The following is a 15,973-nucleotide window of genomic DNA, read 5'->3' on the forward strand; positions in this document are numbered from 1 at the left end:
TCTAATCGGTACTTCTGAAGGTAAAAATGGTTGGTCAGACTCTCATAATCAGAAGAGAAGGAGTGACAGGATTGTCTCCTGTCACCTATTCTGGCATATGACTGTAGTGACTGAGCAGCACAAACTGAAGGAGAGAGCGCATAAATTTGTCTCAAACAACAGAGACAGGCGAGTTGGAGTTCCCTCCACTGCTTCCACCAATTGATTTTTAATCTCCTTCCCAAACATTTGCACTTTGGCCATGTTCAGACTGGAAAGGAGAAAGGTGGGAGAACCTCTGAAATGCTATTGTGTAGGAATGAAGTAGGAAGAGGAAATCAGCAGGGGGAAGAGCTTATGATAAATTCAGAGAGAGCACACCAAGAAAGGTCCATTGTTAAACCATTTTCCTCTCTTGTCCCAATCATCGTTTTTAGTTCCTCATTATTTCCCACTTTTGTTCTGTGCACTAAGTTCTTCTTGCTCATATGAGTTAGGATTAAAAATGCTGCTTCTCCTTCCTTATTAGAAAATACAGGCCTGCAACTCAGCTTATGTGTGTAATAAGTTTAGCTGCTGTGTAGCATTGAGCAGACTTTAGAGGGAGTTGCTGAGTTCCTGGACCTCAAATACAACTCCTGCCAAAGTCCTGGCAAGAATGGAACAGAGCTGTCCTTCATTTTCATTGCTTTCTTTCTCTTTACCTAGTGAAAACAAATGCTCCTCTCCTTTGCTGCTGCTGCTCTTGTGATGCACAAACCCTGCAGTGCTGATGTATTGTTATCCCGACATCTATCTCTGCTGTCACTCTCTGGCAGTTTCTTTTGAGACTTTGTACAACCTGGAAGCCTGCTATGTAGCTTCCAGCTTTCCTGGGATACATAGAGACAGGGGAGCAGGGTGAAAGTAAGTGTCAAAACAAAAAAATTTCTTATCCTCTGACCTGCTGATATAACTTGAACTCTTTCACCTGTTAAAGAGTTTGCTCCTTGGGAACGTTGCTCTGCAGATAGAAAAAGCTTGCATGTACCTGAGCTGCTATGGAGGAGTAGAAAACTGTCATAGTAAAGAGTGAGAGGAAGAAAAATGTGGTGGAATAAAGGGGCAGGTACAAAGTCTTTAGGTTCTCTGTGGTTCTAGTTCTCTTAGCAAGGGCTTCACCTGTAGTGAAGGAAAGGAAAGCACTGGCACTTGTAGACTCAAGGGATGATGTTCACAAATAAGCACATAATTTCCCAGTATAGATTCATGCTTTCAGACTTGAGGAAATAGCCTAATGTTTCATGTTTGTAATTGAAGAAGAAAACAGGTTATTGAACCCTTTTGGTGTCACAGCTTAAATTTATGGCAAGAGGGAGCAGAGAGAAATTTAGGGAGGAAGATGTAAAGGAAATAGTATGAGAGTCAAGAGAATGAAGCAAATAAGAACTCAGGCATAATGAGTTCAAAGAGAAAGAAAAGATTTCAGGGGAAAGCAGCTTGGAAAAAATGGTTTAAACTGAATTAAGGGGCATTACCAGAAGGAATAGCAAAGGAGGAAAAAAAGAACAAAGATTGTGGCAATTTTCTAGTTTATTGTAGATGTTTGACAAGGGGCCCATGACTAAAATAGTGAATTGCATGTGGTTTGTATTCCTCACCGGTAAAGCGCGGAAGGGGATTCTTCTACAAAGGTTTTCCAGCAGCAATGTGCTCAGGATTAAAATAGAGCATGTGATGATGCCATGTTGACAAGAAACCCCACTCTTCTGTATTTACAATAACATTATTTCCCCACATACAGATACCCCTAAAAAATTAAAATCCTAGAAATAAAACAGTAAGCTTAGGACACTTAAACTACTACTCAATAATTTTTGTCACTCCTGTATCTCAGTTCCTGCTTTTGCTGACAATACCTTAATACCTAAGTCAGACTTCAGTTGTAGTATTCAGCAACTACTTTTGTTTTGAAAGCTAGTAGCAGTTTGGGATATTTTCTAAAAATAGAAGTAGTGCTGTTGGCCAGTAAATGGACTCTTTAAAGGATAGATTGAGTTTTGTCAGGGGTTCTGCTGTTTCCTTGCAGGAGAGTTCCTATGAAACCTGACTGTCATACCCCTGTTGACGTGCTCGGTTATGTCTTACTCTTCTGTCACTTAGATGAAGACAGAGAGGAGTGAGAGTCTTGAGGCTTGCATTGTGGTATTCAACTTTATATAGGTCTTCTTTGTCTTAGTTACTTCCTAAATGTTTTGCCTACATTAGAGCTTTCATCCTCAATTTAAATAGAATTGAGAAGAAATTAATAGCCCAGTACTTTTGCAGAATAGTTTGTAGCTCTTACCAGTCAGTCATCTAACAATTGACCAAAGAATTGATGGTCAAAAATGCTCACTACCTGCCTGTAATGTGTACCTCAGGTATATTGCATGAGAAAAATATTCTCTAATCCCCATATAAACCGTTTCATTTAAAAAAGAAAACAAACAAAAAAACCCAAACCAAAACAACAACCTGACAAATGGAAGGCTGTAGAATCTGGGTGGAAACTGTAAAGGTTCTTGGCAAAAGGTCTGTCCTGGTTAGGATAGAGTTAATTTTCACAAGGAGCCAGGACAGGTGAGCCAAGCTGGCCAGGGGGCTATTCCATACCAAGTGACATCATGCTCCCATAAAAGGGGGCTAGTCGGGGAGGGGCGGGTTCGGCGTGGGTCCAGGACGGGCTGAGTGTGGGCTGAGTGTCCAGTGGGTTGTGGGATCAGTAAATTGCTTTCTGTTATCACCCGTTGTGAATATTCCATCATCAGCACTGTTGTTGATTGCTTCCCTCTCCCTTGCCGTCCCAGTAACCAGTCCTTACCCCAACCCACAAGGCTTTGCCTTTGTTTTCCCATTCTCCTCCCCATCCCGCCAGGGGAGGGGTGAGCGAGCAGCCGCCTGGTGCTCAGCTGGGGCTGAACCTCGTCAGGGTCAAAATTTGACCAAAAATTAGAAATGGTAGTTTTCCAATAGACGTTTTTGATGCATTTTGACAAAAGCACAAGAACTACATGGGGCACTCCCAGGCTCTTGACTTCACAGAGCTGTGGTAGTACCTGCAAGGTATGCTAATGGTGTCCTCAGGAGACCACTCATGAAGTTTCCTTACCTTTGATAATAAGGTAGGCCTTGTTTTAGTAAGGTAGGCTCCCACAAGAGTATAACATCTTCATTCAGATCTCCCGGTTTGATTTTGGGTGTAGTATAGGAAATGTTTAAATTCTCTATTGGCTCATTGTTTGCAGAAATCTAGAAGTTTGTGATGGAGCTTTCCTGTGTGGCAGCCCCTGTTTCTCAAACTCATAGAAACTCTGTCAGATCCTTTTAAAGCTTCAAAATAGTGGTGTATGATGCCAAAAATAATTTAGGCTTTTATTTGAGTTTGTCACCATTTAGCTTTGACTTTTCAACTCCCGCAAAGGACATTGTATTTTTGCCAAAACCACAGCAGCCACATTTTGCAATATGACCAGTTATTGAGGGTTAAATAACTAGAGTTTTTTAGTATTTGGTTGAAAATACCTGTCTTCCTACTTCAGTGACAGGAGTTCTAGAAGTCATTAATAAAACAACTTTGTAAAATAAAAGCCGTGAGAAGTAGGCGAGTCTCCTGCTCTGTTGAATCAGCTCTGCCCTGGTACTCTCGACACTGGTGGGTTAGGGAGGTTTAAACATACTTATTCTGATCCTTCGAGAATTCTCCCCCTCCAGAATGTCTGGGGAAGGAGCAGCAGCCTTCCTGAAGGTGCTGAATCAGGTAAGAAGAGATTAGTTGTGGATTAATTAGAAAAAAGCTCCTTAAACTATTGCCTCTAAATATACTTCATTCTTCTACTTGACTGAATTCTCAGTTGCCTCTGTTTTTACTCTCTACTTAATTTCAGAGTTTTTTTCTATTAGGGCAAAGTGATATATTTCAATAATGTTAGTCAATACCAGCGGGGATAGACCTAGGGTAGACTATATTTTAGCTAAAAGGAGAAAATATACCACAGGAAGATCTGCGTTTCAGGGGTTCTTTCAATTACTTCTTATCTTTCAATTATCCAGACTTCTATCTATCCAGATAAATCCTGCTGGAATGAAAGTGTCTGGGTAATTTAGAGTTTACTCTACCTATGGCTAATAAATGTGCTCCTGGTGAAAGGGATATGATAAGCAAACAGATAATATGATATAGACTGGCTAATTACTGACAAAGAATGAGTAGGTAGTCCTAGGAACAGTCACTGTGTTCTCAGTGACTACTGTGAAAACAATGACTCTGGAGAAAAGACCATGTCAAAGATAATTCATGAGAAAAATCTTTTTATTTCTTAGTTCCTATTGTAAATAACTGAACAGCTGTCTTTTTGGAGATCACATTTTTAGCACAGAGCAAACAGAAAAGATCTTTTAATATTTCAGCGTAATACAAGTTTTGTGTAAAAATGTCTCATACAATCTACTCCATAACACTTTACATGTTAGATAACACTTTTATAGAGCAAACCTATGAAACACTAGATTTCATCTTTCTGTTCTTCCAGTAAAAATGTTGTTATCCTCATGCTCCAAATAGCAGAGTTGTACACAATGACGCCTTCCCATTACCAAGGGTGAAATTTTATGAAGGAGCTGGAAAGACCAATTGTGGTGTAAAAAGGGGAGCAAACTGGTCATAGTCAGATGCAAAGATATGGGTAAGATGAGCAAATGTGTGACAAGTTTATAAAAATGAGGTTAATTGGATCTTGAAATAAATGGTGAGATGCTGGAATTGTATCAGAGACTTCACAGTCTTTTCTGTAATGAGAAAAAAATGATGGGCAGTAAAGTTCCACACACATGACAGTATGAAGGTTTAAAGGAGCTGTGTAAAAAGGATAATAACAGTAAAATCTGGAAGAGAGAAAGGCATAGGATTTAAGAAGGATTGTGAAAAAAATGGCTTATTAATGAAAAATAATAGAGAGGTGGACTTCTATCTATAAAAACTGAAAGAGAATTGCTTAGGATAATAGCTGAACCTTAGTTTTCCAGTTATGCCTCCTGCTTTACTGTTTGAATTGAGGAGAAAAAGATAGGAACATTTGAATTCATTGTTTCACCTCTTTCAATACGAAAAGGGCACGTACTTGCCAAATGTATTTTATGTTTTCTAATGTGTTATTTATATTACGTATGTTATAGATTTAATGTAAGAAAACCTCCACTGCCTTCTGTAGGCAAGTTCTGTGCAATATGGAAAACTCACTGTTTGTACAGGAGAGAAAGTGGAACTCTAAGAATCCAATATTAATTTCAAATATATATATTTTAAGGGGAAGGTATAAGACATAAATTTTCCCTTAACCTTACAGGCTTAACCTTTTAATTTTGTTTGTGTCAAATAAAATGCACACTCCTTACAGTCAGTTCAGCAAAACCCAGTGCGTTACAATTTTTTCAAAACCTTGTCATATGTAGAATCAGTTAAAAATGTAACTGTGAAATAAAAAAAAAAATTAAAGTTCTAATTTAATTCGCAATTCCAGAAAAATGTCTTCAAAGCAATCAAACCTAGTGTCATCAGTATACTCTAATCCCTTTCTGTGTCATAGGAATGGTTTCTATAAAAATATGTATACACAATAGCACATGGGGAAAATATGCAGAAAAGCACACCTAATTTGCAAGAGTAATTGCTGAAATTGTAGGCTTTTGTGTATTCAGTGGTACAGAGGGAGACAGATGTAGAAATGGAAGGAAGAAAGGGTTGGAGGTACAACTGAGGGGACAAACAAAATTCTGTCAGCTTTAGATTTTGGTTTTATTTACTCATTAAAAAATTTTAGTTAGTAAATCTTATAGATGTGGAAGCAGGTTTCTAGAAGAGAGTCATGTATAGCCAGTAGAGCATTTTCATCTCTGCCTACCAGTAAACATTGTTTCACAACACCTTTCCTTTCCATGCAGTATGGAAACCTGTGCTACTGTCTTGCCTGCTCTTCAAATCTCTTCAGCTTACAGGAGTGCTGTGGTTTATGAGTGTCTAATGTATCAACTGAAAGAACTATCCAACTAAATGTAAATGTAAAATGTAATGTAAATGTGAGAAATGAAGCTTCATTTAAAAAACAAAACAAAACAAAAACAAAACCAAAAAAACCCCTGCTAGGCTTCCTGCCGAGGCTTTTTTACCCCAAAAGGTGGGGTCTTTTGTTCCCTTCTGGCATTTTTTAAAAATCACAAAGCCATGATTTTTGCAATTTTTGGTCATTACAAATAACCAGCCTCAGTAATTAACTTTCTGGCACTGAATAACTTTTGGTCCAGTAATCAACAGCATTCTTTGTATACTTACTGGGATAGCTAAGCATTTCTAGCTCTTGGTTGCTGGGAGAAGCCTCCTGCAATGAGTTCATGTGGCATCATCCTCCAAACCATGTCTGATAGCCATACACCAGTGTCTGAGCCTACCAGGCATTGGGGCGCTATTGTAGACTTTATATTTATTAATGTTCTGGATTACTGCTGCTTTATTTCTCACAAAATAACAGCATGACTTCAGTTGGCAACTGGGGGGGTTTCTGCATTACTGTCTTTTGCACATATGGGGTATTCTTTTATCTTGCAAATAAGGTGATAAGCTTTTTCTCCTGTAAGCATATTAGAAATCAGTCAAGCGATAAATTAATATATTTTCCATAGAAGGGCCTCAAATTGAATACGCTTTGGAGTTTTGGGAATTGCTTTTTGAGAAAGTTTCACACCAAATAAAGAACATCTAGAGCAGACCAGTAAGAATGATTACGAATCTGGAAAACATGAGATTCATAGCAGAAATTAATTTATTGGGAAGAGAGGATTGAGAGGATGGGACATGATAACAGTCTTCAAATCATATCATCATAGAATGGGTTTTGGTTGAAAGGCACCTTAAGGATCATCTAGTTCTAAGCCACCTGCCATGGGCAGGGACACCCTCCACTAGACCATATTGCCCAAAGCCCCATCCAACCTGGCCTTGAACACTTCCAGGGAGGGGGAATCCACAGCTTCTCTGGGCAACCTGTTCCAGTGCCTCACCACCTTCACAGTAAAGAATTTCTTCCTAATATCTAATCTAAATCTACCCTCTTTTAGTTTAAACCCATTACCCCTTGTCCTGTCGCTACGTGCTCTTATAAACATTCCCTCTCCTGTCTGAAAGATTCTTGTAAAGAGGGAAAAGAATGCTCCTTTTCCACATACAGCTGTCCTCCATTGTGATATGTGGTAGATAGGTGAAAAAGAAATACGCGTAGTACTGTTTATGAAAGTCAGAGGTGGATGTTAAGAATATTTTAATAATTCCTGAAGGCAGTGAAACACTGATGCAGATTGTCTGGGGGATGCATCACATCTCTGTCACTGGAAGTCTTAAAGATAACAACCAGACAAACAGTGGTCAAGAATGGCCTTCTGACCTTGTTCTGTGGCAGCAAATTGACACTGTGATGTCCTCCTCGGTCTTTTATTGTACGATTTGACACTTACTTCAGGTGACTTTTGTTGCTGACTCGTAATGTATTGCAAAGATGTTGATAGTTCATGTTACAAGCTCCTGAAAACAGGTTGTTAGGCAAGAACCTTTACTTTCATTTTTATAATGCAGAACTGTCTAATACTTATTATTAAAAGGAAAAGTTTAAACTAATGAACTCAGAACCTTCAGAAAAGGACAAGGACAAAGTGGCCAGAATATATATATCAACATTTTGGTATTTTAAAGTCAACTTTATAATCATCTAAATGTTTTGGGGAGTCAATACTCTTGGCCTTAGCCTCAGCCTCATTTGGTCTCCTTGAATACTTTCTCATTTTACATTGTTGTCTCTTACTTTTTCAACCCACATTTGTTAAGCACAGAGGTTTCACCTGTGGAACATCTTGTGCCTACTAATCCTTCCGCTCCATGATTGCTTTAATCTCGCATTGCTGTCAACAGCAATTGTGTGTGCTGCCTCTATCGCTTCCATGTTCACACTCCCCTGTCAGCCTCAAGGTTTGTGCTTTCAGGTGGTGAGCTGGAGCCAAGAACCTATCCTGGTCTTAAACACACTGGCAAAAGAAAACAAAATAATCCAAAACATTTTAACCAGGATCACTTCTCCAGTCTAGTTCACTGCAGGACCATAAAAATGTACATGTCAAGGGGTGTACAGGATTCTGAATGAGCAGGTTCCTGTCTGGCAAAGGTGGGAGCAGTGTTTTGAAAGGACAGTGCAAGACCTAAAATTGTGGAACATGTACTAAGGTAAAGTTGTCCTCTGCTGTCCTACTCTATGTTTGTTTAGCACTGTAGCTAATAAAGTACTAATAAAGTACCAAAAGAAAATGCTTATCAGCTTTTGCACAACTGCAGAGTCAACAGAAGTGAGAGAAACAGCCTGTTCCTTCTCTGATTCAGTAGTCACCTGTGCAGAAATACAAAGAGGTAGAAATTTTATTCTTAACTGAGCTTTTGTAACCTCTTCCCTCAGTTTGCTGATGCAACAGCTAGAAAAAAAACCCCACCTTTTTTCTTGCTACTGTACACAGCCTTCAAATCCATGATGAATAAATATGAATTCCTGCCATGCGACTTTCTCAGAGTACGTTATTCTCCATGGTTCATTTAAGATGCTAAAGTTGTTCTTGAAATAAGTATTTTGGAGAAGACATTGGACAAGGCTCTCTGTGCAATGCTTTCTTTTAAAAAAAAAAAAGAACAAACTATTGCATTTTTGAGAGACATAGCTAATCCATTTTGGCCTGAATTTCTCTCCTTCACAAAAGCAAATCTCATTCCTGGTGCATAATTTATGATCTTGGCATCCAGCCCAACATATGTACATACTGAAATCAGTTTTGCATCTGTTTAATTTTATGCACATGAGTAGTCTAATTGGATTTAGTCTGATGAAATGACTCATGTGAAATCAAGTGTTTGCAGAACAAGGGTTTCAGACAGGGTTCTTCAGGGCAGTAGCTTCTGCTTACTACAGCTTTATATGGTGCCTAGCACATGAAATGGCTTTTTGACTATCTAGAAGCCCTCTGCATGCTGTATATCTGTAGTACGAGGTGAAATGAAGAAATACAAAAGAACAAGTCTTGCAGTCTAGGTCAGATCTTCTGCTGCATAAAACTTGGACACAAGGACAACAATTGTAACAACTAATTAATTGTAACTTTCTCTATTTTTTTTTCTTCTGGCTATCTCTTCAGGTTCAAGGAAAAACACCCTTCTTACTCCTTCATAACAGACTACCAGGCTGCAGCTGTTGGCCTTCTGGTAGCCATTGGCCAGGTTAAATACTGTTGCTTATATACACTAGACACTCAGATAAGTTATAGCCATGATCTTCTATCAGGATGGAACCATATTCTTCCAGAGCCTCATAATTCAATGGATTCAACACCTCCTGCAAGGATGAGTTATCTGGGTGGCAACGTAGATATTCATCATCTTCCCAGAACAAAATATCAGTGTGTCAAGAAAAGGAACAGGTTTTTTTTGCTGGTATCCCACGTCTTACCTTCCCATGCCATCTCGTGTCTGCCATCCTGAACTTTGGCTAATTTCTTGCCTTGTAACTGTGCGGTCATAGGCTGTAGGAAGAGAAGAGGTGATACTGTGCTTGCTACTTGCTGGAGGTGTTTGTATCCAGAGGCTGGCTTTTCTGTTTTCTTTCGATTTCTCATTCTCCCTGTGGCACTATAAGGGTCAAGGGAATGGAGAGTAGTCTAGAGAGTGAAGAGACTCAAGGAAGAGGATGAGAAAGGATGCAAGATCTGATGTTAAAAGCATTAGGGATTAAAAAGTGGAACTCCAGGGGATTTGTACTGTGAGAATATAGTCTGGGGAGGACAGACAAAAAAGGAAGGCTTGGAGTATGAGTGCTATTAAGGCAAGGCAATGAAGTGAATGGGAATGACTGCAAAACTGATGGTGTACAGAGGACCAACATAAGGTGGAAATTAAAATAGAGAAAGAAAAAAAGAAGTTGGAGTAAGAATATAAAGCAAGAAGTATACCTTAAAGATGAATGGTTTTGTTGGCCTTTCCCTCCTACCTCACTCCCCACTTACGTTCTATGATTGGTGAAAAAACCCTGAAATAAAGACAATTTTAGGAGGCTCAGAATGTAGATCAAAGCATGTGATTTTAAGTATTTGAAATGTATTTTTGATTGAGGCATTATGCTCCTAACTTTTGGTGACATTTAGGCAAGAGGCACCTAAAAAAAGCATGAATGTGAAGTTCATCATGTAGCACCTGATTCAGGACTGTCTGAACTTAATAGATTACAATATGCTTTGAAGTAAGAGAGGAAAATATCGAAATATTACAGGACTAAATTATTATAGAAGTAAAATTGTGCTCTGAATTACCTAAAGGTGAATCTGGTGAAGATACTCTCTGATACTTTTGTGTGACTGGGCGAAAACTTTCATCTTAGAGTGTTAAGTTGTAGAAGGCTTTTTACTACTGATGCCTTTTTGTGGTCTGCAGTTTGAAGTGTGTGCAGAGGAAACAGGTAACTGAAGTCTTGATATTGCATGGAAAAGTGCACAGTATTGACTTTTGGTAATTGAAAACTTTTTGGTCCTAGAAGTGGATACACTTTAATGAGATGGTCATCTGATTTATCCAGCTGAATGTTCTGCTCAGGGGAAAGTTCTGAATGCTAATATGCAAATGTAAAACGGTTTTACTATATGAGTCTCAGAAGACCATTCAAAATGTTAGCAAACCTACACATCTCTAATTCATTCTGGGGTTTTGCAAGTGAAACTAGGACATAATCATCTCCATGTTTTGAATAACTTGTTGCAGCTCTTGATAATATTTCATATTGATTGGGTTAATATCAGTATTTCCTACTTAAATCCTCTTTGCCTTAAAATGTGTAATTTTTAATCCTTTAGAGTTTTGTGCAAATCAACTGCCTCTTATTTACATCTTGGCTAATACAAAGAAGTTGGTATTTGTAAGAGAATTTTCTTTGTAGTACTTAAGGCTATATGGCAAATATCTCATGTTAACTGTCATTATCATAGGTAATTCATCTCTTAATTGATTTACTGAATTTGCACTTTTTTTTGAAGTACTGAAGTGAATATTATTGAGAATTGTTCACTCTTACAAGGATTATGAGCACTTTATATTGAACAAAATATAAAGAAATCGTGGAATTCTTTAAATATTTATAAAGCATTTTTGATGCTTATTTCCATGGTGAATTTTTACAAACGCATTCTGTTTTATCTATTTTCAGTCCCCTGCACATAGCTATTCAAGCTATGACTCTGGCAAGAATGAGAGTGTAGGCAGAGGTGCTGAAGATCTGTCTCTGAATCGAGGAGATGAGGATGAGGATGACCATGATGAGCAGGAAGATCCTGAGAAGGTTAATGAATCAGATGGAGTAGAAGCTGAGCGACTGAAAGCTTTTAATGTAAGTCCTCTTGCACTGGTTGTCTTGCTTACATCTACTATTCCTTTTCATTGTTATTTATGGGTAAGTTTGACAATATTAAAGGCACATTAATTTAATTTGCAGGATTTATTTCAATTATTATTTTAATGCACATTAAACTCTTGCCAACAGACAACAGATTTACTGTGTTTTATTTAGAATTTTAAGGCAGAGTGCCATCTTTGCCAGTGAGGAAACAAAAGCTTTGTTTTGTATGTGTGTGTGCACATGCGCGCCTGTGTGTGCGGATGTGGATGTGTGTATGTGCATGTTCACCCATTGAATGGAAAGGGGCTGTAGCTAGTTTATCAGAAGACCATTCCAGTGGTCAGCTGCTTTTCCAATGTATGTAATTATGCATGAAAACACATGCAATTGTTCAAACAAAGAAAAAGTGAGATTCAGTTCAATAAAATTATTAGCAATCACAGCTTATTGTTAATAATCAAACTTAAGTAGTGCCTATTTTCACAATCTGTTCTGGTTTATCTCACAAGTTCTGTATCCTATAGACTATTCTTTTCTTGTCTTTTTTTTTTTTTTTTTTTTTAATTAGCCCCCCCCCAAAATAACCCTTTAAAGAACTGTTTGCTTAATATTTCTGGCTTCCCATTACAAAGCTCTTCAGTGGATAGAAAAAATGTCTTCCTATCAGTAATCAAGACAGGAAGCTAGGAAGAGAAGAGAGCCACCCTCCAAACCCATCTCCTCTGTCTCCCTCTTGCCAACAGATGTTTGTCAGGCTGTTTGTAGATGAAAACTTGGACCGAATGGTCCCAATCTCTAAGCAGCCCAAAGAAAAGATCCAGGCTATCATTGACTCATGCAGGCGACAATTCCCTGAGTATCAAGAGCGTGCCAGAAAACGCATACGTACTTACCTCAAGTCCTGCAGGCGGATGAAAAGAAGTGGTTTTGAGATGGTGAGTTTTGATTTAAAACCCAGCCCTAGTTTCCATCAAAACCCCATATGTAAATCCATGGCACTATTTTGTTTTCATCTTAGTGTCTTTTTTTCGTTTGTTTATTTTTTTGGTAATACCAGGTCAGAGGTTTCTTTTTCCCTCCTTCATTCTTCCTGAATTTATTCCCTTTGTTCACTGGTTTAAAAATGCTTTGAGACACTAAAGTTCATGAGATGAACTAGTAAAGATATATAGGACAAGAAGAACAAAGCAAGGCATAAGGAGGGAAAACAAATGATGGCATATATAGTGCCTTATTTCCTACTTTAAGTTACAGTTAAGAGATTTTTGCCTGGAAAAGTCTTGCAGCAAGATGGATTTTTCTTTAAAATGCCTCTGCTAACTGGATTTCTGTGAGCTCTGTAGAAGTTATACAATGAGAAATGCTAAATCCAAGCAAATGCTCAGTGTAGTAACATCACACTGGCAATGGGTTTTTTTCTTGTACATTTTAGCCAGTAAAAAGTACTCCTTTGAAATCTTTCAGTTGACACATAAGTGTGCAAAACACATTAAATGGTTTCAAAACACAGACATCAAGCTTACAGTTTGAGCATCCCAATGGTTTAGTAATTGTAATTGAACAAAAGACCATGAAAGCTATGATGGTATACAACTGTCGGTGTTTTCAGACATTAATATTTTAATATTACTCAGTAGCACAAGAATGGGTAAATAATAAATCTTCTCACTAATTGGTAGCTTCATTATCTCTAAAAAACTGTTGTATTTCCAAAATCCAGGAAAGTCAGAAGAAACTAGGTAGCTACACACCTTATGTTTGATGTGTCTTAGCTATCTCTCTGGCCTTTAGATGACAATAAAATCACCTCATCATTACAAATAAATATCATTTAGTGATTAAACATACCATTTATTTTTTTTAATGAATCATCTGCAAACCCATTGATTACATTAAAAAATTGCTGGAGATGATTGAATTTTATTGTTTCTCTCTTTCTGTCTTTCTCTTTCCTGCAGTCTCTGCAGAATACTTATGATTTCCATTTGTTGTTTAAGATGTTAGCTGAAAGTTTTAAGAACGAAATATCAGGTTTATTTGTAGGGTAAGACCACTAGTGGATAACACAAAAAGCAAAGACAGAAACTAAATTTCTGTATGTGTTTGTGATTCTAATTGACTGCATGGTTTTATTATTTGAAATATTGGGATAACACTGTTTCTGAGCAATGGAAACACAGATGAAGAGAGACAGGTAGAATAAAGGACATCTGTACAGATAAAAGTGCCAAAGATTGACTGGTGGTGTACGTGTCAGATTGTATAGCCTTCCAGAATAAAAGAAGGTAAAGCAGAAAGTAAATATTTTCTACGATATACTAAGCAGCATCAAATTGCATATACTCACTCTGGCTGAATATAATCCAGTAACATCAAGTTCAGCTTTCATGGTGCCAAATATTTTTATTTTGCTGTACTTTCAATTGAAAATACTTACAAAATTAGCCAATGCTAGCAAGTCTCCTCACTGTTCCAATTTGTGGCCTCATTACTGTCATTATTCACGTTGATGAGTAGTTATGTAAACTGGCTCATTTTTTGTTATCTGAAAGACTTGCGCAACTGTTTTGCAATATGAATAAGGAGCTTACAGTCTGACCCATAAGAGGTAGGTTGGCTTGACTTCAGTGCACATTTGCAAATGTTACTTTCATATGAATGAAGGTTGCAGGATCAAATTTATTCCTGGGAGGGGAAATGGAGCAGAGATTACCAGGAACATGATCCAAATAGGAGATCTTTGTAGTCTAGAAATGTTCCCTATTTTTATAATGTTCCATGACAGTTTATGATGGGCTTTATTTCTTTCTAAAGAAACAAATTATCCTCTAAAATATTGACTTTGCTGCCCATGAATGGAAGTGACAAGGCACTGAAGCTTATGCCAAAGATTTCAGCCCTCTTGGGTCTGAAGGGAAATCTGTTCTGCTTCCCCGTTCGCAGGTACGAAAAAGAGCCAAAGACTATCCAAAGTCTTTGGAGGAGCTCCCATTAACTTCCTAAGACAATAAGTGGTGTTTTATTGTTATGTCTTGAATAATTCTGAAATGTAATTTGTATCCTTTTGTTGTTTTTAATTATTTTCTGCTTTCTAAATTACTGTATCAACATCTCCTGATTATAAACAGTTTTTAAAAATGCTACCATAGACAGAGACACTTGTCATAGACAAGTGCTACCATAGACAGAGGTATGATTATTTTAAATGTACTTACCATTTTGACAGTGGAAAAGAATCACTTTGCGTAATAACATTTGTTCAAAACAGTCATGAAAGGACGTGTCAGTGTTGATTTGAATCAGGTGCTACCCTCAAATATAGCAAAACAGGATAATGATCTCGTCAGGAGCAATAGTGCTACTGTTGTTATATATATAAATAGGATGTCAGATAATAATCTCTACAGGAGGTGCCTTTTGCTATAGACATATTAAACACAAGTTTTTCATTTTGCTCAGGTTCAGAATACTACGTTTTGGGCATCTAGTTGTGAGAGAAAAAGAGAATAATCTCATATATGGCATATGACAGTTCAGACTGTGTGGAACAGTGCAGCTATCTACCGCGTCATATTGTAAAGTGAAGAGAAAATGTAAACACTAAGTTAAATTAGCGTAAGACAGCATGGTAGAGATGAAAAAGTATGCCTGAAGCCTGCTTCTGTCAGTTATTTGCCATCTGTAATCCGAATGACAGTTCTTGCTGCATAACAGGCCAGTTCTAGCTCTGAGGCAATGGGAAAGGCTCAGTCTTATGAGTGTTCGTATTGTTAATTAACGTGTTTCTTAGTATTAATATTTTTAAGAGATTTCTGATGGTTATTCTGCTTCTACTTATGACAGATAGTTGTCCATGGACTCCAAGGCAGCTTGCATAGCTTCTTGTTACAAATATTCCTTTGAGGAGTTCTCTTTCTACATTGGAAATACTTTCCTCGTTTGACTGTACAGCTTATAATTGTGCCGCTTTCATTTTCATTCTGACACAAGCATATCCCTCAACAAGGCACTGTCAAAGTTTTTCTCATGAATTGTAAGATTGTTTTTCTCCTGCCATTGTCTCTGGCTTAGGGACTGTTGAGAATGTTCTCTTACTAAATTCTGTGATCTTGCTGAGGATCTTTCATTGGGAGGGAAGTTTGTCAAGTCCTGAAATCATTGGCTTTTGGATGGGATCTCTAGGTTATGCTTCCACCTGTGCTATGCTGTAGCACTTTGTGAACTTCTTAAAGTTCTTGATGGTCTTAAAGACATTCTTTTCCTCTCCATTAGTCCATAAGCAAAAGAAAAAAATATATTACTGCCTCTCTCTCGAGTATTGATATTAATGAGAATTCCTTTACATACATTATGTCTTTTGTGACTTATACATGCTATACATGCTGAAATGGGCAAATGACCTGTTTCACTAATATTTTTAAAATCCATGCTTTAGACTTGTCCCAACCTCTTTATCTACAGAAAACTACCAATTTTAAAAAGAAGAAAAAGAGTAGACGGCTGCTGAGGATATGTAG

The 15,973-nt window shown here is 37.7% G+C and overlaps 1 protein-coding gene across 5 annotated transcripts in view; it reads left to right on the plus strand.

Annotated features, from left to right (window-relative positions):
- The window catches only part of NOL4 (nucleolar protein 4), a 200,650-nt gene that overhangs the window by 140,637 nt on the left and 44,040 nt on the right, over positions 1–15,973 (plus strand). For 3 of the 5 annotated variants that reach the window (XM_075744150.1, XM_075744151.1, XM_075744154.1), the window contains exons 7-8: positions 11,268–11,447; positions 12,200–12,391. In XM_075744150.1, coding sequence (XP_075600265.1) covers positions 11,268–11,447; positions 12,200–12,391 — 372 coding nt within the window. The remainder of the gene's footprint in view (positions 1–11,267; positions 11,448–12,199; positions 12,392–15,973) is intronic. The other 2 variants (XM_075744152.1, XM_075744153.1) reach the window with 1 other exon arrangement.

Source organism: Balearica regulorum, chromosome 2 (assembly GCF_011004875.1).
Source record: "Balearica regulorum gibbericeps isolate bBalReg1 chromosome 2, bBalReg1.pri, whole genome shotgun sequence".
Classification (NCBI taxonomy): domain Eukaryota; kingdom Metazoa; phylum Chordata; class Aves; order Gruiformes; family Gruidae; genus Balearica; species Balearica regulorum.